This window comes from Petaurus breviceps, unplaced genomic scaffold (genome assembly GCF_028583685.1).
Source record: "Petaurus breviceps papuanus isolate PSGF00001 unplaced genomic scaffold, PetGlider_PUasm1.0 175, whole genome shotgun sequence".
NCBI classification, from domain to species: Eukaryota; Metazoa; Chordata; class Mammalia; order Diprotodontia; family Petauridae; genus Petaurus; species Petaurus breviceps.
The window spans coordinates 50,494,464-50,520,876 of record NW_027185764.1 but is presented as its reverse complement, the minus strand read 5'-3'; the positions used below and the strand labels follow the sequence as shown (position 1 = coordinate 50,520,876).

Here is a 26,413-nt window from a genome sequence, read left to right as displayed (position 1 = left end):
TTGAGAGTATTCCAAAATTTTGCGTTTTTGTTTTTCTGAGAAAACCATATAGCAAAGCAGCTTAATTTTCCTTTTTTATGCAGAATGCTATTGCATGGACGAATTTGGGAGTTTTATATCTAGCAAATGAAAATATCCAGGTAAAATTTTCTTTATTCAGGGGCACCCAGGGGAGGTAAATGTTAAAGACCTAAAAGCATATATATTGAATATCAATAATTGCTCCTGTTTATGGACCAGATTGGGATTTGTTTTTTCAGTGTTAATACATGTACAGTATTATGTACAGCATGGGGTAGAGGAGAAGTGACCAAGAGCAACTCAGTTAACCTTTCAGTGTCTCAGACAATTCTAAGCTATGTATTTCTTAATCTGAATGGATGCTCTCTGCAGTGATGAAATCATAGGTCTTGGCAAAAAATAAAATATGTACCTGGTAAGGTACTTGATAAAGATTAATTAATTAAATGATACTTCAATGCTTTATACTTCAAAAGACCTATGATGTTACTTGGTGCAGGTATGTCCTCCATTTATGTAGGCTCCATCTTCTTCATAGAGTGAGGTGCTGAGAGCAAAATATTTATCATCCTTTGGTTAATGATAAGCCTTTCTGAACTTGCTTCTCAGACAACATAGAGTCAAGCACCAGGCCTGCTTACAAAACTTCCAACTGGTAGGATTTAACTGGAGTTTATGCTTCATTTAATGTGACCAGTGGCCACCTCTATGTCATCGTGAGGCATCAAAGTAGAACTGTTGTGGAGAATGAATTGAAGCAATGTTGTAATGTTGATGTAATGGTCAATCTTAGACACAATCTTGTTGTTTTATAAATACACTAAAAGTGTTATTTTTCTTTTACTGTTTCAGTGAAAAAAAAAGTCTGTCCCTTTGAAGTGTGTCTTTCATTTGTGACAGTAATTTTGTAAATTCCCATTCATATTGAAATGTAGATGAGAGTAGTCCTGCTGAGGTCTTGGTAGGAAGAAGGACAGAATAGAATACTGGGAGAGTATTTTTGTAATTCAGCCATCTTCAGTTTCATCCAGCTTTACTTGGATTACTTGGCTCTTGACTTCAGTAGGTGTTAATCCCTCTACAAAGCCACTGCTTGATTCGGCATGTTTGATCTTTTACCCATGAGAAAATCAGAGACTAAAATAGCTGTAGTGTTAATCGGTCATATTTGCAAGCTTTCTCACAAATCTCTAGATGGGTTGTGCATTCACAGGGTCTGCTCTAGCTTATAAATGAGATTGTTAACATTTGCCATTCCAGTTAGGCTGGAAGTAAAGGGTATAGACTTAGGCAAAGAAGAAGTGAGTGGATGGAGAGGGCTAGGACTGTTTTACAGTTTGGTGCTCTGGGTACTTAAATGTGAATGAACCTGAGTCTTGCTCCAGGAACCAGATTATCTGTATGCTATGCATAAAAATCACCTTTGTAGACAGTGAGAACTAGTTAAAGAGTATAAAAGAGTACTTGCTACTAGTAAACAAAGATGATTCTTGCTAAAGTTGGTTTTTTTTCTTCCTAATAACAGCAAATTTGATGACATGCTTTGCTTAATTCACTACTTCATTTTAGCATTATAGTTCTTATAATATTTGGTCCCTGCAGGAAAGTGAAACATAATATTTATTGGTATTTTTATGCACTTTTATAGCAAGCTCATGAAGCCTTCAAAATTGCTCAGTCCCTTGATCCATCTTACTTAATGTGTTGGATTGGGCAGGTAAGAGATAAAAATTTCAATTATATCTTCATTGTATTTTAGAGAATAGGTTCATTTGTTTAAGAATCTCAATTTTCCTTCTGTAGGCTCTTATTGCAGAGACAGTTGGAAGTTATGACACAATGGATCTCTTTCGGCATACAACTGAACTCAATATGCATGTAAGAATTAGTGTTTTTATTTTACATACATTAATGAAAAAACCAAGAACTGTGCTTGTTAATAAAATAAGTGATGGAGTAGAAATTTAATATGACAAAATATTGGAGGTGATGAGTATTGATTAAAAATTTTATCCTAATAGAAACATAGCTAGTCCTCATTAAATGAAAGTCTTCTCATTTTTGTCTCTAGCTATTAAGATAGTAGAATTTAATAGATAGACTAGCAACTCTCATACATAGGGAGATTCTCATAAAAAAGCCACAAAATTATAAAGTTCAAAGGCCTTTTTATTTCTCTCTAATTCTTTTTTTTCCTTTTTGGCGGGGGGGGTGGGTGGGTATTATGAGAGTGCACCTGGATCTCCCTAATTCTTAAATGAATTTTATGTTAATATTACTGTTGATAAGTAAGCTAGTATTCTCGTGCTGAACTGTAGCTGCAGAGAAGAGGATTCAGTCTTCTGGATGGGCCACTGCTTTCTGTATATTCTTTATGACTGCTGCTGTGCATTCAGGATTAGAGAAAGAACTTTTAAGTAATTTGATCAATTATAATATTCTGAAAATTACTGTGTGCTTAAGTGTGTTAGATAGCAATGAAACTTGACAACAAAATTCAATTAAGTTTCATAGAGAACAGTTTTCTTCAAGATTTAGAGAATATTCTGGAGTTAAGTACATTGTTTAACATCCTTGGTTTTTAATTGCATGATTATTAACACTGTGTCCAGTTATATAGACATCTTTTTTCCCCCTTAAAGACAGAGGGAGCAATAGGCTATGCCTATTGGGTCTGTACAACACTGCAAGATAGAACGAACAGAGAAACAGAGCTGTATCGCTATAACATCCTCCAGATGAATGCCATTCCAGCAGCACAAGTTGTTTTGAGCAAATATACAGGTATTAAAAAGTTTTCAGTTATCTCTATAAGTATTATTTTCTTTTGATGGTACTCAGAAATGATCATGGGACAGTGCAGTCTTGCTATTCTTTTATTTTAATTGCTTACTGCCCTGTGGCAGTGTGGAAAAGTGAACTTTTCAATGCCCCTTCTAAAAAGTGGTGCCTGGAAAAAGACACTGTACTCCAAATGTGACCTGACCAGATGAGAGTACAGTGGGGTCATCACCCGCCCCCCATGCTTTGTGTACCAGACTTCTTTTCAGTCAGCCCAAAATGAAGTTAGCTTTTTTTTATTTTGGTTGCTGTTTTGCATGTTAACTCATTTTGAACTTAATGGCCGTTTAGAACCTAAAGTTCTTTTCCAGAAGAATTACTTTCTATGTTTGTCTCACACAATCTTTTACTTACTTATTTTTTAAAAGTAAATGTAGTACTGAAATTTATCCCTATTAAATTTAAACTTTAAAATGCCTATATTTTTTGTATCCTGATTGTTTCATTTTATTAGTTGTTCTTTTCTGCTTTGTGTCATTTTCAAACTCAATAAAAATGTCTCCTGGACCTTTATCCAAGTGACTAATAAAAATATTGATTAAAATAGGCCTAGTGACACTCTACTTAATTAATTGATTCCCTGAATTCAGTCAGTTAGCCAATTCTGAACCCACTTGTCCTATCATTCAATGCACATAACTTAGTTATCCATAAAAATATCATGCTGTTAATTACCTTGCTAAAATGCAAATATTTTATGTCTGTCATTCTTTTGGTATGTTATTAATTTGGTAACTCTTCAAAAAAGGAGTTAAAATCACATAAAATTTGATTTTTTTTTAGCAACAAAAAAACAATTAAAGGTTAGGAAGATTAATCATTCTTAGAAATTGCATTTACCAGCAGAGTAAAACAAAATTTAGTACACCACCTACCTGGAACAGAGGCAAGAACCAGCCAGTAAACAAACAAAAAAAGGTACTTGAGCAGCTACCCCCAAATTTTTGTGGTCATACCTTTTATTTTCAAGAGAGTCTCTTAGGTGCTCACTATTTTCAGATGACAATATTGATTATCTTTCTACAGTGAATGAAAACTGGGGAGAGGGCCTGTGGTTCAATGATAATATTGAATAATAATAATAGCTGAAATAATAGCCCTCTGCTCCTCCTATCATGAGTACTTAGAAATATTTGATGAATTGAACTGACAGTCTGGTAACAAGGGAGAAAACAAAAAAGTAGAACTGAGATCTCAAAATACAGGAATTTTAGAGCCACTTAGGATCATAGAGTCATAAATTTGAAGCTGGGAGGAACCTTAGAGGTCATCTAGTCCACACTCATCATTTTATAGAAGAGGAAGCTGAAGCCTGGAGAGGTCAAGTGAGTTGTCCAAGATCACTCTGGCACTATATGGCAGATCTAGATTTGAACTCAGATCTTATGTCTGCAAATGTACTTTTTCCTCTGTAATTGTCCTGCCTACACACAAAGAAATGAAGTAACTCCTGAATCTGTCAGTACATAGTAAAATATAAAAGATATGCTCAGCACCGGAGCTACAAAAGCATTTTATTGAGGGAGGCAGCATGCAAACAGCTTTGTGCATATGAGGTATATGTGATCAGAATGGGAGGTATTCTCAGAGGGAAGACAGTTAGCAGTGGAGGAGACAGAAGATCTTGTGCAGAAGGTGCCATCTGAGCTGAGTTGAGGAAGCCTGTGAGAAGGAGCTCTGGGCGTGGCAGGGGCCAGCCAGTGACCAAGGAATTGGGAGATGCGAGAGTCATGTGAGAAACAAGAAGGCCGGTGCTGATGGAGTATGTGGAGGAGAGTAAAATTTAAGAAGATTGTAAAGATAGGAAGGGACCACTTTTTTTGTTTAAGAAGATTCCCTTACAAAATGATGCAAAGCTTAAAGCAATAAATCCTCAGCTATTAATGAAAGCTGGATGTCCAGAATAACTTATTTCATAGAGGTCCAGATAGTTGAGATTTATTTTTCTTGTTATGCATTATAAAGAGTTGATAGACATGATTACATATTTCAGCATCTACATTGACAAATACATTTCTGCTTCTTCATTGTACTTTAGTGTAATATCTTAGTAATGTCTTTTGACATTAGAAATTTAAGGTATAGCACAGATAAATGCTTTAATTTTTGTTTGAGTTCTGGCATACATCATTACTATTAGATTTTTTTTCTTCTTCAGATGCAAGTTGGAATAAAACCTCTGGGGGAAATTGTAACTAAATTTATTCACGGGAAGGTTAAAATGATTTGCCCAAAAACCGGGTTTTCCTTCCAAACAGGATAGATTTTAATAGACAAGTTTCAATGTGGGCTAGAGTTAAATGCAGCAGTTTTAAACTTTAAAATCATGTAACTAAAGATTGTAGTATATAGTAGGGTAAGAACTCTGAATTTGGAATTAGGTTAGATCTGGTTTTGAATCCAGCCTTTGATACCAACAACTAAGGTACATAATTGGGCAAATCCCACAATATCTCTTCAGTTACTTTTTCTCTGTAAAATGTCAGTAATAGATGCGGTACTTAAGTGACTGTTATAAGGATCAAATATGATATTTTTATGGAGCATTTTTAGTCTCAGGTGCTATGTAGAAGTCCATTATTGTACTATTACATATCATCTAATAAATTGAGCATTGACTAAACCTTTTATATTATAGATAAAGTTAAATTGGTATCTTGATGTTGTTTATAATTATATGAAACTGTAACTTTTGGATAAATTTATTATGAATTCTAGTTCAGCCTAAGTGACTTACTGGGATAACAATTTTTAAAATTAATATAAAAGAACTGTGAATTAGTGTCTTTGCTGAAATTGCCATGGGTTCATGAGGCACCTATAAAGTATAGGCATTTACGTTTTTCAGAAAGAATTCAGAATTATGCTCCAGCTTTTACAATGTTGGGTTATTTAAATGAATATCTTCAACTGAAGAAAGAGGCAGCTGATGCATATCAAAGGTAAAGTATATGTTTAACATTAATTGAGAATAAAGATATTCTTTATTTCCTTATTGGAGTTAATGAACAATCATCAGAGCACTTAGTACAATTGGAGTGCCTGTACTAAATAGATGAATGTTTTGTAAATTTCCTACTCTTTCATCATATGTCAGCCTATTTCTAAATGTGGGAAAGGTGGAAAGTTGGGTTTTCATATACATCTATGGTCTAGATTTCACTACATGATTTTAAATATTTTCTTTTTAGGGAAGCCTATAGTTTCTATATAAAAGGTGATATTTCTTTAGCTTGATCTTTTTTAAAATGAATTTATTCATTCAGGTGGAAGGAGAACCAAAATGTACCTTCCAGATAACATTATAAAAAGACCTGAAATAATCCTCTAACCTTTGAGAAATATTACCTATATATTATGAGAACGTAACTTTTTGTTAACAAGAATATCTGTACCCAATAGAGGCACTTAAGTAAAAGGAAAAAAAAAATTTTTACCATAACTTCATGATATGTGTTACAGTATTCCCTTTGTTAGATGTATTTATTCCATCAAAGAAAGAATAGCTGAGTTGTACCCTCTGAGAATGCCTTTGATGGGCATCTAGCAGCAGTTTAAAGGACTAAAAACTCTAGCTGGCTTAATAACCAATTTTGGTTTATTGTTGTCTAGGTAACTGTAATGGAGATTGATGATAAAGCCACATTCTCGGTACCTTTTTATGCTGCTTTCTACTTTTGTATAGACTCTTTCCCAATTGCTGTTACCACAGATCTAATACTTATACAATCACAATTTAAAACTACAACTCACTCAGAAATCATACTGACTTACTTTCCCAGCCTGTATTAAATGGATCTAGCTCACAATGAAGACGAAAAGAAAATTATTACATGTAGATGATAAAGAAATTTTTTCTTTTTTGCCAAGGGCAATTTCATTACTACAGAATGAAGAAAAACAAGAAATCTATAATGTTACAGCAAGAAATTATGGCCGCTTGTTATGGTAAGCACATTATTTTCCATTAAATTTTATGGGGTCAGTTCTGATTTTTATCCCAAAAGCATTTTATGAAATTTTCAGTGAATTCGTTATTTTAAATGGGAATGTTATAAGCATTTTTTACTTTAAAAAAATTTTAAATATGATATACTATTTTTGAAATTTGGATTTGATCCCAATTTGCCAAAACTTTTAAATTTAATTAAACTTCATTTGGAATAGTGTACTTGCTTCCAGTTGGCAGGTTGGGAACAGAATATGTCACTCTCTTACTACTCTTTGGAATGCTAAAGAAAAACAAAATTCTTTATGTAGTTATTCTCCAGATTATGAATATTTGACTCTCAGATTCTAACTTTGCACATGACTCTTGTTTTCTATACACCCTGAGGCTTCTCTGAAGAACAGCTGAGGTATTTGAAATTGATGGCAATGCCTAATAACCCATCTAGGAACTTTCAGACATCCCCCAACCCTCAACAAGCAAATTTCCTTTCTTCTTTTTGAAGATCATGGCTACGTCATGTTTTATCCTTTCCCATTTTCTTTTGGTTTTTACTGCTGATCAGGTAATTTCTTTTTCACACACACATAAATATCTTTGTTAATTCTCTTTTCTTCTTATTCTTCCACAGTCTCTTCCAAATCTTTCTAAGTTACTTCAGGATAATCTCTCTGTGTGCCTCTCTGTTTTCTTTACTTCTCTCCATTTATTTTTATCCTTTTTCTCTCTTTTCTACTTTTCCTTATCTTTTTTCTATTTGTGATAGTAGCTAATAGCTACTGTTTATGTAGCTCTTTAAGGTTTGTGAAGTGCTTTACATACATTATCCCCTTTGATCTTCACAAAAACTTTGAGTTAGGTGCTATTATTTCATTTTTTTAAATGAGAGAACTGAGGCTCAGAGCTATTAAGTGACTTGCCAAGGGTCACATAGCCACTTATGAGGTAGAATTTAAATCCAGGTCCTTCTGACTCCAAGGCCAAAGACTGGGCCTAATGATAAGTGATAAATATTAAAAGTAATGTCAGCAATGAATCTTACTTTGAAAAGAAGAAGAGCTGTAAATTTTGGAATAAAATTAGTCAAAATAATACCACCAACATCTAAGTATTTTGAAAAATTACTTCTGAAGCTCCACAAGTCTTTTTTTGGATTTAAATCTTTTTACTCAAGTTAATTAGCAAATCAGAATAATTTTCTCAGTAAAATATATTGCTCTTACTTCTTTGTTATTAATATTGTAGTAATATTTTCATTGAATATAGAAGAGAGCTTGCAGATCCTTCTGTCTAGTCTCTTTTACAGATTAATGAGGGCATTATGGTGTAATCAAGAGAATACTGGATTTAGAGGTAGGGACCTGGGTTGAGATATGTCCTCTACTAGTTACTGTTTTGCCTGCTTTAACAACAGCTGGGATTTATATAGCCCTTTCAGGATTGCAAAATGCTTTTCTATTATTATCTCATTTGATCCTCACAACAATCCTGAGAGGTAGATGTTATTATTATCCCCATTTTATAAAGAAAACTGAGGCACAAAAAAAGTTTAAGTAACTTGCCTAGGGTCATTCAGGTAGTGGCAGGATGTGAACTCAAGTCTTCTTGAATTTAAGCCCATTACTCTTACCTGGTGTAAGAGTGGTGGTAAGCCCTGGGTTTAGAGTTAGGAAAACTTGAATTCAAACCCAGTACTCCCTGTGTGATCCTGGGCAAGTCAACCACTGTCTGCCTCAGTTTTCTCATCTGTAAAATGGGGATAATAATTTTACCCACCTCCAATGGTGGTTGTGAGGCCCAAATAAGATAATATTTGTAAATCTCATAGCACAGTGCCTGGCACAGCAGGAGGTACTCCATAAATGAATGTTTCCCTTCTTTTTCACTGTATCATCTAGCTGACTTTAGACATGTCACTTATCCTTCTTTAGGCTTGTTTCCTTATTTCTTTTTTTTTTTAATTTAATTTATTTTTAAATTTAAATTTATTTTAAAAAATATTTAATTTTACTTTAAAAAATTTTCAGTTTGTACTATCTCTCTCTCTCCCCACACTGGAGAAGGCCATATTTTGGCACAGATTTATAAATATATTTATAAGTACTTATAAAAAAATATTTCTAAATATTTGCAAAACCATCCTCTATACTTCTGTTTATCAGTCTTTTTCTGGAGGTAGATAGCATCTTCCTTCATAGGTCCATTATAGTTGATTTGAGTATTTATACTACTCAAAATAATGTGGTTGTACACAATTATTCTTTAAATGGTATTGCTGTTACTGTACATAATATTTTCTTGTTTCTTTATTTATTAAATGAGGAGGTTAGACTAGATTGGGGGCTTTTAGACTACTTTTATATTTAATAATGCCTCTGGAACCTATTTCAGAATTCTTAAACACATAAAACATGTACGATTACAAAGAAAACCAGTTACATTGAAATCCAGAGTTATCAAAATGCTAAAAAACAAAACAAAAATCCTCAGAGCACATATTAAGACCCTTTTGGGCACTAGTTAATTTTTTAATAATTATTACATTAAAAATTTAAATATAATGACTAACAACAACAATCTAGAACCTTGTAAACTAGATTTTGCATACCAGTGCATGTTCTACCAGGTGGATGGCAGTTACTATTAAAAAAAAACACAAAAAACAATGAGCCTGTGAAACCGAGTTTAGTATTGGCTGAGGCCACAAGGGTAGAACGTGGTAGAGAAGATTTGAACTCTGGTCTTTGGACTTGGAATACAGTGCTCTTTTCATAAATGTACTCTATTTTAGCTACATTATGCTTGAAGACTTCCGTAGAGGTCCTCATTGTTAGAACCTCATCATGATGTGGAGATGTCACCCTTAGTCCTCAAAGACTATGGGTAAAGGGCAAATTACTTAATTTCTTTGTACCTTAGTTTCCTCATCTATAAAATAGGAAGAATATTACTGTGACATCCACTTCATAGACCCCTTGTGAGGACTGTATAAGATAATGTATGTGAATACACTTTGCAAAACTTTATCATACTATATAAATGTAATTGAATGAATAAAGTAAAGCTGGAAAAGCTTTGGGCTCCAATAACAGACTGCTCACTGAAGAAAATCATTTATTAAAAATTAGAATTGGGCATGTGGAAGCTAGTCACCCCATGAAACATTAAGAAGCAATAAAACAAATTCAAAAGGATGAAAAAATGGAAGAAAATGTTAAATACCCCATCAGAAAAATAACTGACCTGGAAAATAAATCTAGGAGAGAGAGTTTATGAGTTACTGGGTTTTCTGAAAGCTATGATCAAACCTAGACATCATATGTTAAGAAATTGTTAAGGAAAACTGCCCTGATATCCTCAAACCAGAGGGTAAAGTAGAAATGGAAAGATTACCACCTGAAAGAGATCTCAAAATGGAAACTCCAAGGAATATTATAGCCAAATTCCAGAACTCCCAGGTCAAAGAAAAAAATTTCAAGCAGCCTGAAAGAAACCATTCAAATACCATGGAGCTACAGTCAGGCTTGCACAGAATTTAGTAGCTACTTCATTAAAGTAGAAGGCTTGGAATATGATATTCCAGAAGGCAAAAGAGCTGGCATTACAATCAAGAAAAACCTACCCAACAAAACTGAGTATAATCCTTCAAGGGAAAAACCATCTCCAAACCACTAGGTGGCGCAGTAGATAGAGCACTGGTCCTGGAGGCAGGCTGATACATGATATGTACAGAGCATGACTCATATCAGTGAGTTCATATCTGACCTTAGATACTAGCTCTGTGACTTTGGGCAAGTCATTTAAACCTGCCTGCCTCAGTTTCCTCATCTGTAAAATAAGCTGGAGAAGGAAATGGGAAACCACTTTAGTATCTTTGCGAAGAAAACCCCAAATGGGGTCACAAAGATTTGAACATGAAGAAAATGACTAACAACAACAATCTAGAACCTTGTAAACTAGTTTTTGCCTACCAGTGAACGGTCTACCAGATGGATGGCAGTTACTATTAAAAAATTTTGGAATTGACAGAGTTCCTCTGAAATATAGCTCAAGATTTGAAATAATAAAAAAAAATTTAAGTGCTATTTTGTCAGCTTTGCCAATCAGATGGGTCTGTATTAGTGATTTAGAGCATTTCTTCTATCACTATTGATAACTCAGATGAAGACATAATCAGTGCCTATTATATTGTCTTTTATATTTCTAACTGTTCGGGTTTACCATCTCATAGGTTTAGAGCCAGAGAGAGTCTTAAAGGTCATACAATCTAATCCTCTCATTTTGTAATTTACAGTTGAGGAATCTGAGCCCCAGAGAGGCTAAGTGAAGAATAAATTACTTGCTCCCCAAAGTCACACAGGTAGTAAATGACAGAACCAGGCTTCAAGTCACAGAAATACTTTATTTTTCTGCCTTTTCTCTCCACATCTAGAAAACATGTGCAAGAAATAAAGTGTCTGTTTCATTCTATCAGAAGATTAACATTTTCAAAGAAAATTTATTTCCTTCATTTGAAATCTTGTAGTCTTCTGTCTTCACAAATACTTACTGCAAAATTAGGACTTGTATGACCAAGAAAAATCTTTTCCTCAGCCCCTGAATCCAAATGATGCAAACAGAATCTCTATTTTATTAGTTTTTGAAAGACCTTTTTGATTAACTTCTCGAGGATTTATTTCTAAAAGCAACATGTGTGAATGATACTATTTTTCCTTATTTCTTGAGATGGATAGACTTCTACATTAACTTTGTACATGGAACTAAACACGTTCATATTTGTTGCACCATAAAGTTTTGTGCTTGTATGTTTTTTTTTAAAAAGAGGCATATTTATAACAAATTTGTGACAAAGCAGTATGATATGTACAGAGCATGCTTATAAAAAATATTGGATTTAGAGTTAGAAGAATAACGTTCAGATCTGTTATTGACCTTGGACAAACTACTAACCATCTTTGAGCCTGGGTTTTCTCATCTGTAAAATGAGAGAGGTAGGCTAGATGAGCTTTAAGGTTCTTCAAATTTTAGATCCTGTTATCTAAGTATCTCACTGTTGATGGAAATCCATCTGTAGTTGCAGAATTTTCTTTCTTTTTTTTTGGTTTTTAAAATAAATTTTTTTAATGCTATCAGTAACTTTGCAAAAAAAAGGGCTGCCATTCTTATATCTTGTATTCATTTGTTAACTATTAACCATAGCATTCCATTTAATTGCATGAAGTATATCCATTTAGAAATGAATTTATACATTTTTGAAATTTGTTGAGATTTCATTTTAACTTTAAAAATTGCTTTGTAAATTAACTAATTAAAAGCAGGCTTTTTATAGTGGATAGAATGCCAGACTGAAATTCAAGAGAGAACTAAGTTCAGATTGTTCTAGCTGGGTAATCATGGGCAAATAATTTAACTTTTCTGAGCCTCAGTTTCCTTATCTGTAAAATGGGGATAATAATCAAATCAATAAGCATTTATTAAATGATGATATACCAGATACCATGCTAAGTGCTGGAGGACTGGAAAAACAACAGTCCCTGCACTCCAGCTCATGTTCTATTAGGGACATATGTAAATATACTTATCAGGAAAGACATCATACAGAAAGTAGTGCTTAAGCTGAGTGCTGAAGGTAACAAAGGATTCCAGGGGACAAGGTAATGAGAAAGTATATTCTAGGAATAGGGGACAGCCAATTCAAAGACACAGTGACAGAGTGTTACTGTATTGTCTATTTTGTCACTGGATTGTCATGTATCAGGAAAAACAAAAATGTCTGAGGTGAGAAAAGTAAATTGCATTCAATTTGTGAAGGGCTTTACCAGAGGACTTCATATTTGATTCTAGGGCTAATAGGGAACTTCTAAAGTTTATTGAGTAGAGAAGTGACATCAGCAGACTTGGCTATTTCACAGGGCTCTCTGGTGGACCAGTCAGTCAAAAGGTATTTATTAAGCAACTACTGTGTGATGAAATGAGATAATGTGTTTAATTGGCTTTGCCAACTTTTTAAAGAATTATATTCATTCAGCTATTATTATCATAGGACAGAAATATTACATGGACATGTAATTTAAATGGAGCAAAGTTTGAAGGTCATCACTATTTCTCAAATATCCAGTTTGAATTACATATATACTTTTAACTTCTAAACATTTAGTATTCTGTTTTATCGTACTTCAGTATTGGTAGAATATTGAACCTCAACTATAAAAAAGGTAAATGTAAATTAATTTCCTGCAGGAAAAGTTCCTAGTAAAATATAATTCTTGGGTTGTTACACACTCATATTTTTGATGATATAAATTAGATTCCTTTTCCCCATAGTGCTATTGGTGAGTATGATAAAGCCATCCATGTTTTTAAGTCAACCCCTCTGGAAGAATTCGATGACATCATAGGTCTTGCACTGGCTTTATTCAAGAAAGGACTTTTCCAAGAGAGCAACAAAGGTGAGTCTTTTGCTTGAGGCAAAAAAATATGTCTTCCACAGGCATGATTAGAATTTATCTTTGTATTTAAATGCTTTGTTATAGTTACTAAGTTAAAATTCTTGGCATCATAAGTTGATAAGCTACTTTTTAATGGTGGACATAAAACAAAACAAATCAGTCTTTTGGGTTTTCCTGGGGCATTCTAAGACACTTGCTACTTTTATTGGGCCATTAGGCATTTCTGTTACCCAAAACTCTGTTCATAGCATGACCCATTTATTATGCCATGGGTATCCTATGACTGCTGAAGTAGAATTACATCTGGCCCAGATTGTGTCCTAGAGTATGGTGCCTCCAAACCTCTCTGGGAAATCTGAGGGTAAGAGAATGGTTGGATGGTAGGAAAAAGAATCTCACAAGGCAACTTTTTTGTCCAGATTCTCAGGGAATCACATTGTAGTAATTTAGCCAAATGAATCACTAATCCTTATTGTATTCCTTGAAAACAAGGTAACAATTAAGATGTACATTATTTTTGCCTCTGTTTTAAAAATTCCATAATAATTGGGATTACTTTTCATACCATTTCATTTTTGTTTCCAATTCACCTTAATTAACAGCCTATGAGAGAGCCTTGTCCATTGTTGAATCAGAGCAGGACAAAGCTCATGTCCTGACGGCCCTGGCAATAACAGAATACAAACTAAATAAGATGGACATGGCCAAGACATTACTATTCAAATGGTATGTATAGCTGACATTAATGTTTAGTCATGTTTATGTCAGGGGGTGACTAGGTTGAAATTTGTTTTTATGCAGAAGCAGAAACTGCATTGTTGAAAACAGTGATTAGTGGCCCTTTGATTATGAACTGTTGAACTGTAAGATGGTGTTAGTGACATATACACCTTCATAGATCTTAGCAAATTATTTTCCTTCTTATTGTAATATATACCTTAACTGTTTCTATACTTTTTGAGACAGGACAGTTAGGAAACTGCCCATCAGCATTCTTTCTTGACTTAATAAAATTTTTTTTTTCAGTCAGTAAGCTTTTGTTAAGTGGCAACTATGTGCCAGGCACTGTGGACACAAAAAGAGATATAAGTCATGCCTTGCCTTTAAGGGACCCACATTTTAATGGAGGAGACAAGCAAACAAATATGTTCCAGGAATCTATGTGCAGCATAAATAGGAAATTACAAAGGGAAGGTGCTAGAGAAAGAGGAGTTAGGAAAGGCTTCCTATAGAAGATGGGATTTTATTTGGGACTTGAAGGAAACCAGAAGGCAGAGATGAGGAGGGAAAGCATTCCAGCATGGGGGAGAGCTCTAGGAAATGTTGAGAATCAAGAGATGGAGTGTCTTGTTGAGGAATAGCAAGGAAGCCAATGTCATTTGATTGAAGATTATATGACAGAGAGTGAAGTGTAAGAAGATTGGAGAGGGAGGAAGTGGTTATGTTATGAAGGGCTCTAAATATCAAACAGAAGATTTTGTTGATCTTGAAGACAGCAGAGAACTACTGGAGTCTGCTGAGTAGGGGATGGTATGGTTGGACTTGGCTTTAGGAAAATCACATAGATGATGGAAAGGAGGATGAATGGAAGTGGGGAGAGACTTGAGGCAGGCAAATTCATCAGCAGGCTATTGTAATAGTCCAAACATGAGGTGATAAGGGCATTATCAAGATGGTAGCAGTATCAGAGGAGAGAAAGGGATATAGTCAAGAGATGTTGAAAAGGTGAAATCAAGTAGGTGTTGGCAACAGATTGGATATGGGAAGGTGAGAGATAATAAGGAATCAGGATTGCTCCTAGATTTTGAGCCTGAGGAACTGGGAAGATGGCATTGCCTTCTATAGGGAGGGGACAGGGTTTGTGGGAAAGATGAGTTCTGATTTGTATGTATTGCATTTAAGATGTATACTGGACATTCCTGAAAATCAATTGTAGATGTGAGATTGGAGGTCAGCAGAAATTGGGACAAAAGAAAGGTAGATCTGAGAATCATCAGCATTGAGATGATAATTAAATCCATAGGAGTTTTAGACATAAAGGCTGATATCATAAGCGAATTAGAGGACATGAAAAAAATTACCCGTCAGATCAATGGGTAAGGGAAGATATAATTTTTAAACAAGAGATAGAGAAGATCTTGAGAGATAAATGAATTATTTGGATTACATAGAAAGAAAAAGGTTTTGCACAAACAAAACTACTGCAGCCAAAATTAGAAGGAAAGTAGTAAACTGGGGAAAAATTTTTTTACAGCAAGTTTCTTTGATAAAGGCCTCACTTCTCAAGTATGCAGGGAACTGTATCAAATTTATAAAAATTAGAGCCATTTGCAGCAGCTAGATGGTGCAGTGAATAGAGCTCTGGTCTTGGAGTCAGGAAGACCTGAGTTCAAATCCAGTCTCAGGTACTTGACACACTTACTAGCTATGTGACCTTGGGCAAGTCAGTTAACCCCAATTGCCTTGCCAAAAAAAACCCCCAAAACAAACAAACAAACAAAATTAGAGCCGTTTCCCAGTTGAGAAATGGTAAAAGAATATGAAGATAGTTTTCTGAAGAAGAAATAAAAGGTATCAATAGTCATGAAAAAATTCTCTAAAATCATTAATAATTAGAGAAATGAAAATTCAGACAACTTTGAGGTACCATCTCACTTTTATCAGATTGGCTAAAATGACAAATAGTGGAGGGAATGCAAAAAAAAAAATAGGGGAACTAATGCACTGTTCATGGTCTGAATGGGTCCAAGTATTCTGGAGAATTTGGAACTGTGTCCAAAGGGCTATAAAACTGTTTTTACCTTTCACCTAGCAACACCACTACATCTGTATCACAGAGAAATCAGTGAAAAAGGAGAGGACCTATATGTACCAAAAATATTTATAGCAGCTCTTTTTGTGGTGGCAAAGAATTGGAAATTAAGAGGATGCCCCTTATTTGGAGAATGGATAAACAAGTTGTGGCATATGATTGTGAAGGAATACTATTGTTGTGTAAGAAATGATGAGGGAATGGTTTCAGAAAAACCTGGGAAGACTTATATGAACAGAAGCAAAGTGGAATGAACAGAGCCAGGAGAACATTGCACACCAGTAATAACAATATTGTATGATAATCAATTGTGAATGACTTAGTTACTCTCATTGATGCAGTTATCCATGATGATTCTCAAGGATTCACGATGAAAATGTCATCTAACTCCAGAGAGAGTACTGATGAACACTGTTAGTTAAAGTGCAGCGAAACATTTTTCACTTTATTTTTCTTGCTCTTTTTTCTTCATAATACAGCTAACACAGAAATATGTTTTGCATGACTTCCTATTTATAATGAATATCATTGCTTGCTTTCTCAGTGGGTAGGAGAAAAGCTGGATGTTGGAAGAGAATTTGGAATTAAAAAATTGTTTAAAAAATGCAGGATTTTTTTGTTTTATTTTTCTTAGATTACTAAGTAGAAGAGTTGGAGAGGAAAAGTGGACCCAGGAGAGAGCCTTGTAAGACATCTAGGATTAGAGGGCATGACCTGGATGAGGATCTAGTAGTAGAGATTGAGAAGTGGTGATCTGAGAGGAGAACAGGAGAGGGTGGTGTTCTGGAAAGCTAAAGAGAAGAGAGTATTAAAGAGGAGAGAGTGATTAGCAATATCAGAGGCTGCATTGAGGTCATGAAGAATGAGGATTGAGAAAAGACCACTGGATTTGGCAATTGAGAGATCATCAGTGACTTTGAGATAAGCCATGTCATCAGAATGATGAGTTTGGAAGCTAAATTGTACAGGTTTAAGAAGAGAGTGCAAGGAGAGAAAGCAGAGGCATGTATTGTAGACATCCTTCTCAAGGAATTTAGGCACAAAGGGCAGAAGAGATATGGGATGATGACAGTGGAAGAATTGAGGTTCTTTTGAGTATGAGAAAGATGTGTACATGTTTGTAGTAGGGAAGAAGCCAGTCCAACAGGGAGAGATTGAAGATAAGTGATAGAGAGGGTACTCTGTTGGAGGAGACAGAATGAAATGGAATTGCTTGTGCAAGTGGTGAATTTAGCCTTGGTAAGGAGTAAGGCTACCACTGTGTGAGACAAGGGTGAAGGAGAAGAATGTTAGAAAGGTATCTGAATGATAGGAAATAAGGCAGAAGGAGCTCATGGTGAATGGCTAGAATTTTTTCTGTGAAATAGGAGGCAAGTTTCTCATCTGAGAGGTGGGGGGGAGGAGGAGCCATGGGAGGCTTGAGTAGGGAAGAAAAGACTTGGAAGAGCCATGTGGAAAGTGGGATAGTGAATTGATAAGGGAGTGTAGTAAGATTGCCCAACAGCAGTGAGAGCCCAGTTGAGATTGTATAGCATAAATTTGAAGTGGACCTGGTCAGAACAGTTGCTTGATTTTATTCACCCACTTCAGTAGCTTGTTTATAGGAATGAAGGTGAAGTATGGTGGGAGTCACTGAAGGCTGATTTGATAGGGTGCCATAGGCGATATGATTGGGTTAAGAAGCAGCCTTGGTGAATTCTGATGGAGATTCTTATCTTTTTCTATATGATCAGGATCTTTATTCCTGTTACAAGCTGCTGGATTTAGGACCTGAATTTTTATCTAGTTCCTGTCTATCTTATATTTTAGTTGTGTTTTTTTTAAACGTCTTCAGAGTTGGTTTCTTGCATCTTTTCTACCAAACTGAGAATTCAAGAATGGCACACTGTTGATGGAGGCACAGTCACTTTTGAATGTTTACTTTGTATTTATAATAGGTACTTTTTGATGTGGAGAAGTCAGGAGGGTAATTGGAGAGGTGGAATATAATCTTCGAAGGTATTTACAAAGATATAAACAAGTAAATTAGAACTGTATGCTCCTTGAAGTCATCTTCATCTTTGTAACTTTAACATCTAACAAAGGAGTTTGTATTTTAGCATTGTATAGTAATTCATCTTTGTTGAATGAATAGTATATGACTAAAATATCTAAATAGTGAGAGATTTTTTCGGTTCAATAAATACTTGTTGAGTTTGATGAGGTAGACTTTTGTAAAGTATAGATACTAAATATTGTTTGCATAGAAGATGATTTTTTTCCTTTTGAGTCAGTATACAGAATGAGCTTTGCTTCTTTGTCACTGAGTTTAAATTTGTATTGCTGCATTCTCTTCTGTCTTTCTGGCATACTTGTCTGATCATTAATGTTGTTTATTACTGATTTATATCCTTGCTTGGGCTACATTTCTAAATACATCTAAATTCCAGGCATATTATCTTACTCTTGTTTTTTTCTGATAAGCTTGTTTCCCCAGAATATTTTTATGTAAATTAGAACTTATTTATTACTTATTTATTAAATGCTTATTACTACAAAGAACTAAACATATGGCTCTATACCTCTGTTAAGACTACATTGAGTCAACAGGTATATAATTTTGTGACATTATTTATTGATAGTAATTGCTTTCATTTAATTCTTCTGAGTGCTTTTTGAAAGGCTTTTGAGACAGGTATAGCACAAAGTTCATAGTAATTACCAGGACTGTTCCTAAGTTTTATCATAAGTTTATAGATCAGAAGCATGGTGTAATGGAAAGATCACTGGCCCAGAATTTGGGAGCCTGGGTTCTAAGCTTCCTTCTACCTCTCTCTAGTTGGGAAAACTTGAGTAAGTTACCTGACCTCTTCAGGCCTGTTTCTTTATTGGTAAAGTGAAATGTCTGGAGTAATGCTCCCTCAAGTAAGAAATTCTGTGAGTCTGAGGTTTTCTTTGTGTATATTAATAAGATTGCCTATCCATTTTTACTTTCGTCTCAAAAAAACTAAATCAAAATTTCATAGATGTTTATGTCCATTGCCAAAATTCTCCTTAAGCCTTATATTTCATTGTCAAAAAAAAAAGTTGACTGGAATTGTAATAGAAATGATTGAAATTTGAAGCTCATATTACAGAGTTTTGGTTTCAGCAACATTGTGCTAATTGAATGGAAAGTTTTCTTGGGGAGCCATGAGAAATTAGATGATTTTACATTGAGGAAATTATCATCCTTTGTCATGCATTTCAAGATAGTTATTGAAGGCAGACATCTTTGCCAGAATTATTTCAGCAACTTCTCAAGAATTCCACAGACCTTGACTCAGTGTTTTTAAGTACTTTAAATAATTTGATCTGGGAAGAAAGGATGAACAGATGTCTTTCCCTCCACTCCTCAAGACCAAGTATCAATGAAACACATAGATTTTTGTATATGTAATAGTAGGAGTTTCATTATACAGAGAAATCAGAGGACTTGCTCTGGTGAGACGTTTTTAGTAGAAATGATTTTTGGCAGAGTTTCTGTGACAGGTAATTGTCAAACTTCCTGGAAACTGTACACAAGTGTCCTGTTTTATTTTTTTCTCTTTTCTGAACTTACAGTTCTATCTTAAAGGAACCAACCACTGAAAGTCTTCAAGCACTCTGTGCTCTGGGACTGGCAATGAAGGATGCCACTCTCTCAAAAGCAGCACTTAATGAGTTATTTAAGCATGTAAAACAGAAGGATGATAATTATCAGAAGTGCCTTATTACATCAGCTGTTTATGCATTACAAGGTCGAAATGTGTCAGTGCAGAGACAAGTGTCCAAAGCTGTCCACAGGTAAAAATCTATATTTGAGAACTAGTTAACTTTAGTATAAAATCTTAGTGAGCATGTTAAAATGAGCTAAGTCCATTATGAAATGTTAGTAGAAATTAATCTCTTTTAAGTGAAGGGCTTACAACGTTGACAAAAGCTTCCCACCTTCAGACAGAGGTGATAGTTCCAAGAATGAGACATATATTTCCAAAACATATCAAATGTAAGAATTTATTTTGGTTGATTATTAAGGTTTGTTGTAATGGTTTTGTTTTTGTTTTTGTTTCATGAGAGAAGAAGGTTGGAGGAAAAGGGTCTGGCAATGTGACAACCTTGGGCAAGTTACTAAACTTTGAGGTGCCCCAGGCTTCTCACTGACACTACAAATTACAGGTGAATTGTCGGTCTGAATTAGTGCAGGACCTACACTGATGAAATTAGAGATCCAAACACTTCCATCTGCCCCAGTAAATACGTAAACCGATTTGAGAAAATAATAGTGTGCCCTTACATAAGCGTTTTCACTTACAGTCCGACCAAGCCAATAAATTGGAGTTACTATAATTTCCTTTAGTAGTTTAGTTCTTTGCAATTTCTTCTCACAGATAACCATTTTCTATGTAACTTAAATCTGACTTTCTTATATATGAAACTCTTTGTGATATTTAAGACAAATAATTGCTCAGATAGCGAAACCATATAGTAAAGTGGATAGAGAAGTAGTCTTGGCTCAGGAAGACCTGGGTTCAGTTATTTCTCTTTTGTAAGCTGACTGTGATGATGATGGACGTGTCACTTAATCGTTCTGTGCTACAGGTCACTATATAAGCCTGTAAATTGTAGAAAAGCTGCTTCATTACATGGGTAGAGGGAGTTTTCTCACCTTTATTTCTCCCCTTTTATGATAATCATATAGTACTTTCAGAGAGACATTATTGAGTCAGTTAATAAATGATCCTTAGGTGCAAAACACCCTTGGACCCTGAAAAGGACCTGAAATGAAAGAGTCTGATCAGAGATTATAAACGTGTTTCTTATCTGAGAAGAGTCTGCATAAGTAGAGCAGAGAGGTAGAGAGATCTTAGCTGCTCAAAGGGGAGTGGAGAAAAGGGTGAGATATTTATGGCTTCTAGAGGTTTTCAGACAGGCGCATTTTCAGTGGGGTCTGGGGGGTGTGTATGGAAATGTGTATAGAGACAATAAAAGTAAGGTGTTTAGAAAATTCCAAATTTGTAGCTGCTGAAGGCTGCCCTTGAACTGTTCAAGGTTGCTCCAGTCTCTGCAGACATATCCAAGTTCAACTAGAGTTCATTCCACAAGGGATCACTGGTATGTCAAGCAGTTTTGGGCTTTAGAAGCCTTTCTGATTGGCTAGTTATTGTATAACTCTGACAGGTTAGTGTAGTCATTACAGACCCCATATTAACAAGCCATACAACAGACAACAGCTTATGTTTTTCTTGAAAACTAGGAACTTCATATTGATCCAGGAACATGTGTCATGAATTAGTTTTATTCACCTAAAATTTTTTTTATGCTTAAAATTCTGAGGGAAGTGAAAATTGAAAATCTTTTTGTTATAGATATTTTAAACTTTGTTACTTTTGGTTTCTTCTATAGTAACCCAGCAGACCCTGCCCTTTGGTCTCTATTATCCCGAGTAGTACCTCAGTATACTCCACGAAATGCACAAGTAAGTTATTTCCTAAAGTCTGCCAGAAAGAGAAATAATATATGTCATTGTATTGTGTTACAGTTTTAAAGTAAGTTTAACAGCTATCACAGAATCTCAGTGGTAGAAGGATCCTAAGTATTCAATGTAGTTCAACCCATACTTGACTAAGAATCCCTATTATAACATCATTAACATGTATTTATCCAACTTACATTTGAAAACCACTCTGCAAAAACAACTCATTCTTTTTGTTGTTGTTGATCAGTCATTTTCAGTCATGTCTGATTCTTCATGACTCCATTTGGAGTTTTCTTGGCAGATATACCAGAGTGGTTCTCCATTTCCTTCTCCATGTCATTTTACAGATGAGGAAACTGAGGCAAACAGGTTAAATGACTTGCCTAAGGTCACCCAGCTAGTAAGTGTCTGAGGCTGAATTTGAACTCAGGTCCTCCTGACTCCAGAGCCAGTACTCTATCCACTGGGCCACGTTGCTGTCTCTAATTGTTCAGCAATTGTGAAAATGCTCCCTATATTGAACTAAAATAAATACCTCTTTTCAAATTCTATCCATTGCCCCTACTTTTGCCCTTTTGAGCCAAGAACAAATTTAATCTTTCTTCCATGTGATAGCTGATAAAATACTTAAAGGCTTTTATTATGTCTTCTTTTATGTGTCAGATGTTCCCAGTGCTTTCAGTTCATTCTTATATGGCCATAATCAGTTTATCATTTTCGTTATTTTCCACAGTTCTTCCTAAAACGTGATTACCCAAAACTGGATAGAGTCCTGCAAATGTTTGCCCCAAAGTTGTGTACAGTCAGTGGAACTATAGCCTTTCTCTTCTTGGGTACCATTACCTATCTTAATGCAGTTGAGGATAACATTTTTTTTTTAAGCAATTGGGGTTAAGTAACTTGCCCAAGGTTACATGGCCAGTTATTTTGTGTGGGTGTTAAATATCTGAGGCCGGAACTGATCCCGGGTCCTCCCAACTCCAGAGCCGGCACTCTTACTCACTGTGCCACCTAGCCGCCCTGAGGATAACATTTTTTGGTTGCTGGGCAACCTTTTCGATTCTTACTAAGCATCTAATCTACTAAGACACCTCTGATTTTTTCATAAAACTTGCCCATCCATACATGTAACAGTTGTGCTGTCTTTGTGAAGTTGATTTTATGAACCCCACTGTAGGATTTTGTGGCTGAAGTTCTAGATTTAAAATCAGGAAGGTCTGAGTTGGAACCTTGCCTCAGACACTTCCTGTCTCTGTTAACTCTAGGCAAGTCTTGTAACTGTGGTCAGTCTCATTTTTCCTCATCTCTAAAATGAAGATAAGGGGCGGCCAGGTAGTACAGCGAGTAAGAACACCGGCCCCAGAGTCGGGATGACATGGGATTGAATCTGGGCTCAGACACTTAGCACCCACCCAGAAACACTTGACTATGTAACCTTGAGCAAGTTACTTATCCCCAATTGCTTAAAAAAAAAAAAAAACATAAAAATAAAATGAAGATAAAAGTAGCACTTGCCTCACAGGGTTGTTTTCAGGTTCAAATAAAAAAAAATAGGTTAAATATTTTGAAAATCTTAAAACACTATATAAATGTAAAAGATGATAAGATGGTGCCTTTTCAGTTTCAGTTTATTAAATCCTTAGCCTTTTCAGATGTTTTTGGGAGCTTGACTTTGTTATCCACTGGGTTAGCCATCCCTCTCAACTTCATTCCCTTGGCACATTTGACAAATGCGCTGCCTGTGGATCCAGATCATTGATAAAAATGTTGAACAATGACTAAGATTAGATCCTTGAGGAACTCCAGTAGAAATGTCCTTTCACTTTGTTACTGATCCATTAATGATTACTCTTTGGTTCTGGTCATTCAGCCAGTTTCTGAATCTACCTACATATACTGTTGTCTAGGCCACATCTCTCCATTTTGTCTACAAATACTTATCATAATACAAATAAGTTGATTTGGAAAATGGGGCAGCTCTGCTATCTGGTCTGAGCACTACATTTTAGAAAGGACAGGGGCAGCTATGTGGTGCAGTGAATAAAGTGCTGACCCAGTAGGAACTGAGTTCAAATTGGGCCTCAAATTGTTGACACTTACTAACTGTGTGACCTTAGGCAAGTCACTTAACCCCAAATTTTCCCCGCCTTCCCCCCTCCAAAAAAAAAAAAAGGACACTGATGAACTGTCGAGTACAGAGGGAGAATGGAAGGATGGTCAAAGACCTTCAGATCTTCCCGTGGAAAGAATGTTTGAAGGTGCTTAACCGGGAGAAGAGAAGAACTGGGCAGGTATAGGGCAACTAAGAGATGGCTTCTAGTATTCGTAGGGCTGTCTGTCAGTGCAAGAGGGTTTAGAGGAAATGGTAGAAGATGCAAAGAAACTTTTTAAGGCTTGATTTAAGAGAGGCAATTAAAACTGGTCCCAAATGGAATTAATTGCCATAGTAATGTCCTCACTAGAGGCCTTCAAGGGCAGTCTGGAGGATCCCTTGTCAGGTATTTTGTAGGGAGGATTCTTGTTCAGGAATGAGTTAGGCCAGATGGCTGCTGAGGTCCCTTCCAGTTCAAATTCTTCGATTCATATGTTTTATGATTCATCCAATAAAGTCTTTTTCTCTTTTTGCCTATTATTAGTTGCAAAGGACTCCCAAGGATATTGAAATATGAGCACTGACAATGATAATGAGATCTTATCCCTATTTTAATGATGCAATCTATACTTTTGATATATGAAATATAACTGTTTAGAGACTTTGATAAGGGTAATTAGTATCAAAGCACATCTGATGTCTACATATGAGAAAAGAATAAAAAATCCACAAATAATAGAAAAATGGTTATGTGAAACTTTCTCTACACATATAGAATCTGTTTCATAGGATCATAGATTTGAAGCTGGAAATTGAAGCACATATTTTTCTGTTGTTTCTCAAGGAAGTACTACTCCTGCAGTATCTTTCTATAGATTTCCTTCTGCTCCAGCTGAAAAACTTCTGTGGTGATTGATTGAAAAGATGTGTAGTAGTACTTTATTTAGATTCATTGTTAACCTATGTAATCTAGATTAGAAGCTATTCTGTGCTATAATTTATTTAATTTTTGAGTTAATAATTGAAATAATATTGAAATGGTATTTGAAGAGCACTGGAATGAGTTTAGCTAAAATTTGAAGTTTTTATAAATAATTTTACAGAGCATTTCATATCAATAAGGGAACATTTTTTTCCATCTACTTTAATTAGAAAATATCACATCAAGTCCACAAATATTTTTTAAGCACTTACCATGTGCTAGACATTACTAAGTGCTGGGAATACTAAGAAAGGCAGAAGATAGTCCCTGCTTTCAAGGCACTCACAGTCTATTAGGGGAGTTAAAATGCAAATAACTATGTACCTGACAAGAAGCATATAGGATAAATTGTGGGAAGGTAACACTAAGGGAGATCAGGAAAGGCCTCTTTTATAAAAGGTGGAATTTTAGCTGGGGCTTAAGGGAAGCCAGGGAAACCAGGAAGCAGAGATGAGGCAGAGGTGGAGAATTCCAGGCATTTTGGAGAACTACTGTCTTAGGTCCCTTGCAGTTGAAAATCTGTGATCTTGCGCTTTATGAGAGGATGTGGGTAAAAATTGTATGGGATGAGAAAACCCAGAAGTGGAGATGAGAAACGAAAGAATAACACGTGTGAGTGACTGAGAGGATGGAAATATACTCTACTGCCATAGGAAATTTAGGGAGAGAGGAGGTCTTTGAGTTTTAGATGCTACATCCAATTCAAGCTATCTAATAGGCAGTTGGAGATGGGGATATTGAGAATAATTCCATATGCTAGTTACTTTTAACTGATAACAAATCATTATGGCATAAAAAAAATCTGTTAGCATCATAGCAATTTAAATTAATGAGAAATGTAGTAGTCTGTTACTAGCAACAATAATGAGTTGCCTTGAATAAATCGGAAATTTTGGGGTTGGATGAGCAGAAAAAACTCATTCAAATCAGTAACGAAAAGGTATTGTTTTGTTCTTCTGGAACTTTGCATATTTGTGACAAGGCAAGACGTCTCATTGAGAAGGGGACCAGGGTATAGTAGGTGAGTAGGTAGTGGTAGATAAGCCCCTCAGAAAGGTTTAACAATAAATCTTTGTTTTTCCTAAAATGCACAGAAAACAAAAAGTATGGAAGACGACCTAAATAAATAGAGCAGTTTTGTTAATATCCTCATAAATTTTACATAGCTGTGTATTTAATATAGTTTCATATATAAAAGTGTTTTAATTATCTTGGTGTTTTTTTTTTTGTAGAGATGTTTACATTTGATGATTAATTTCATAGTAAATAAAACAATTTTAAAAAACAAATCAAAATGTAATTGTTCAATATTTTCTATTTCAGGGTGGAGCTGTAGCAGGAAATGTGGCTCATATACTTGACTCAAATCATGGAAAGGTTGGTTTTCCCCTTGTTGCAAAGAAATCCATCTTGATATAAATCATGGTAATGTAAGAGAATTAAATGACTTTGAAATGTGACATAGAGGTAATGTCACATCATCAACATGTTGCCGTAGTAATTTTTGAGAGACATGCAATTACAAAAGTAGATTATTTAACACTTCTTTTTTATTATATGGAAGGCCTTACTGTATACTGCTGTCAATCAGCTGGCAATGGGAAGCAATTCAGCAGAAGATGAAAAAAATGATCCATTAAAGACCATTCAGAAGGCAGTCCTATTATCTCCAGGTGAATAACATAAAAATTACATAATTCATGACATCATCTTTAGTAATTCACAGTCCACAATTACAAAGGATTTTTATGAGATTTTTTCTCTAATATTTTAGCATATTATTTGTTTATA

At 35.1% G+C, this 26,413-nt stretch overlaps 1 protein-coding gene across 6 annotated transcripts in view; it reads left to right on the top strand.

Annotated features, from left to right (window-relative positions):
- The window catches only part of SKIC3 (SKI3 subunit of superkiller complex), a 122,893-nt gene that overhangs the window by 66,720 nt on the left and 29,760 nt on the right, over window positions 1–26,413 (top strand). For all 6 annotated transcript variants that reach the window (XM_069085129.1, XM_069085128.1, XM_069085124.1 and 3 more), the window contains 12 exons: window positions 84–140; window positions 1,670–1,738; window positions 1,825–1,899; window positions 2,664–2,805; window positions 5,711–5,804; window positions 6,733–6,810; window positions 13,136–13,260; window positions 13,863–13,986; window positions 19,655–19,876; window positions 21,476–21,548; window positions 25,946–25,999; window positions 26,187–26,295. In XM_069085129.1, coding sequence (XP_068941230.1) covers window positions 84–140; window positions 1,670–1,738; window positions 1,825–1,899; window positions 2,664–2,805; window positions 5,711–5,804; window positions 6,733–6,810; window positions 13,136–13,260; window positions 13,863–13,986; window positions 19,655–19,876; window positions 21,476–21,548; window positions 25,946–25,999; window positions 26,187–26,295 — 1,222 coding nt within the window. The remainder of the gene's footprint in view (window positions 1–83; window positions 141–1,669; window positions 1,739–1,824; window positions 1,900–2,663; window positions 2,806–5,710; window positions 5,805–6,732; window positions 6,811–13,135; window positions 13,261–13,862; window positions 13,987–19,654; window positions 19,877–21,475; window positions 21,549–25,945; window positions 26,000–26,186; window positions 26,296–26,413) is intronic.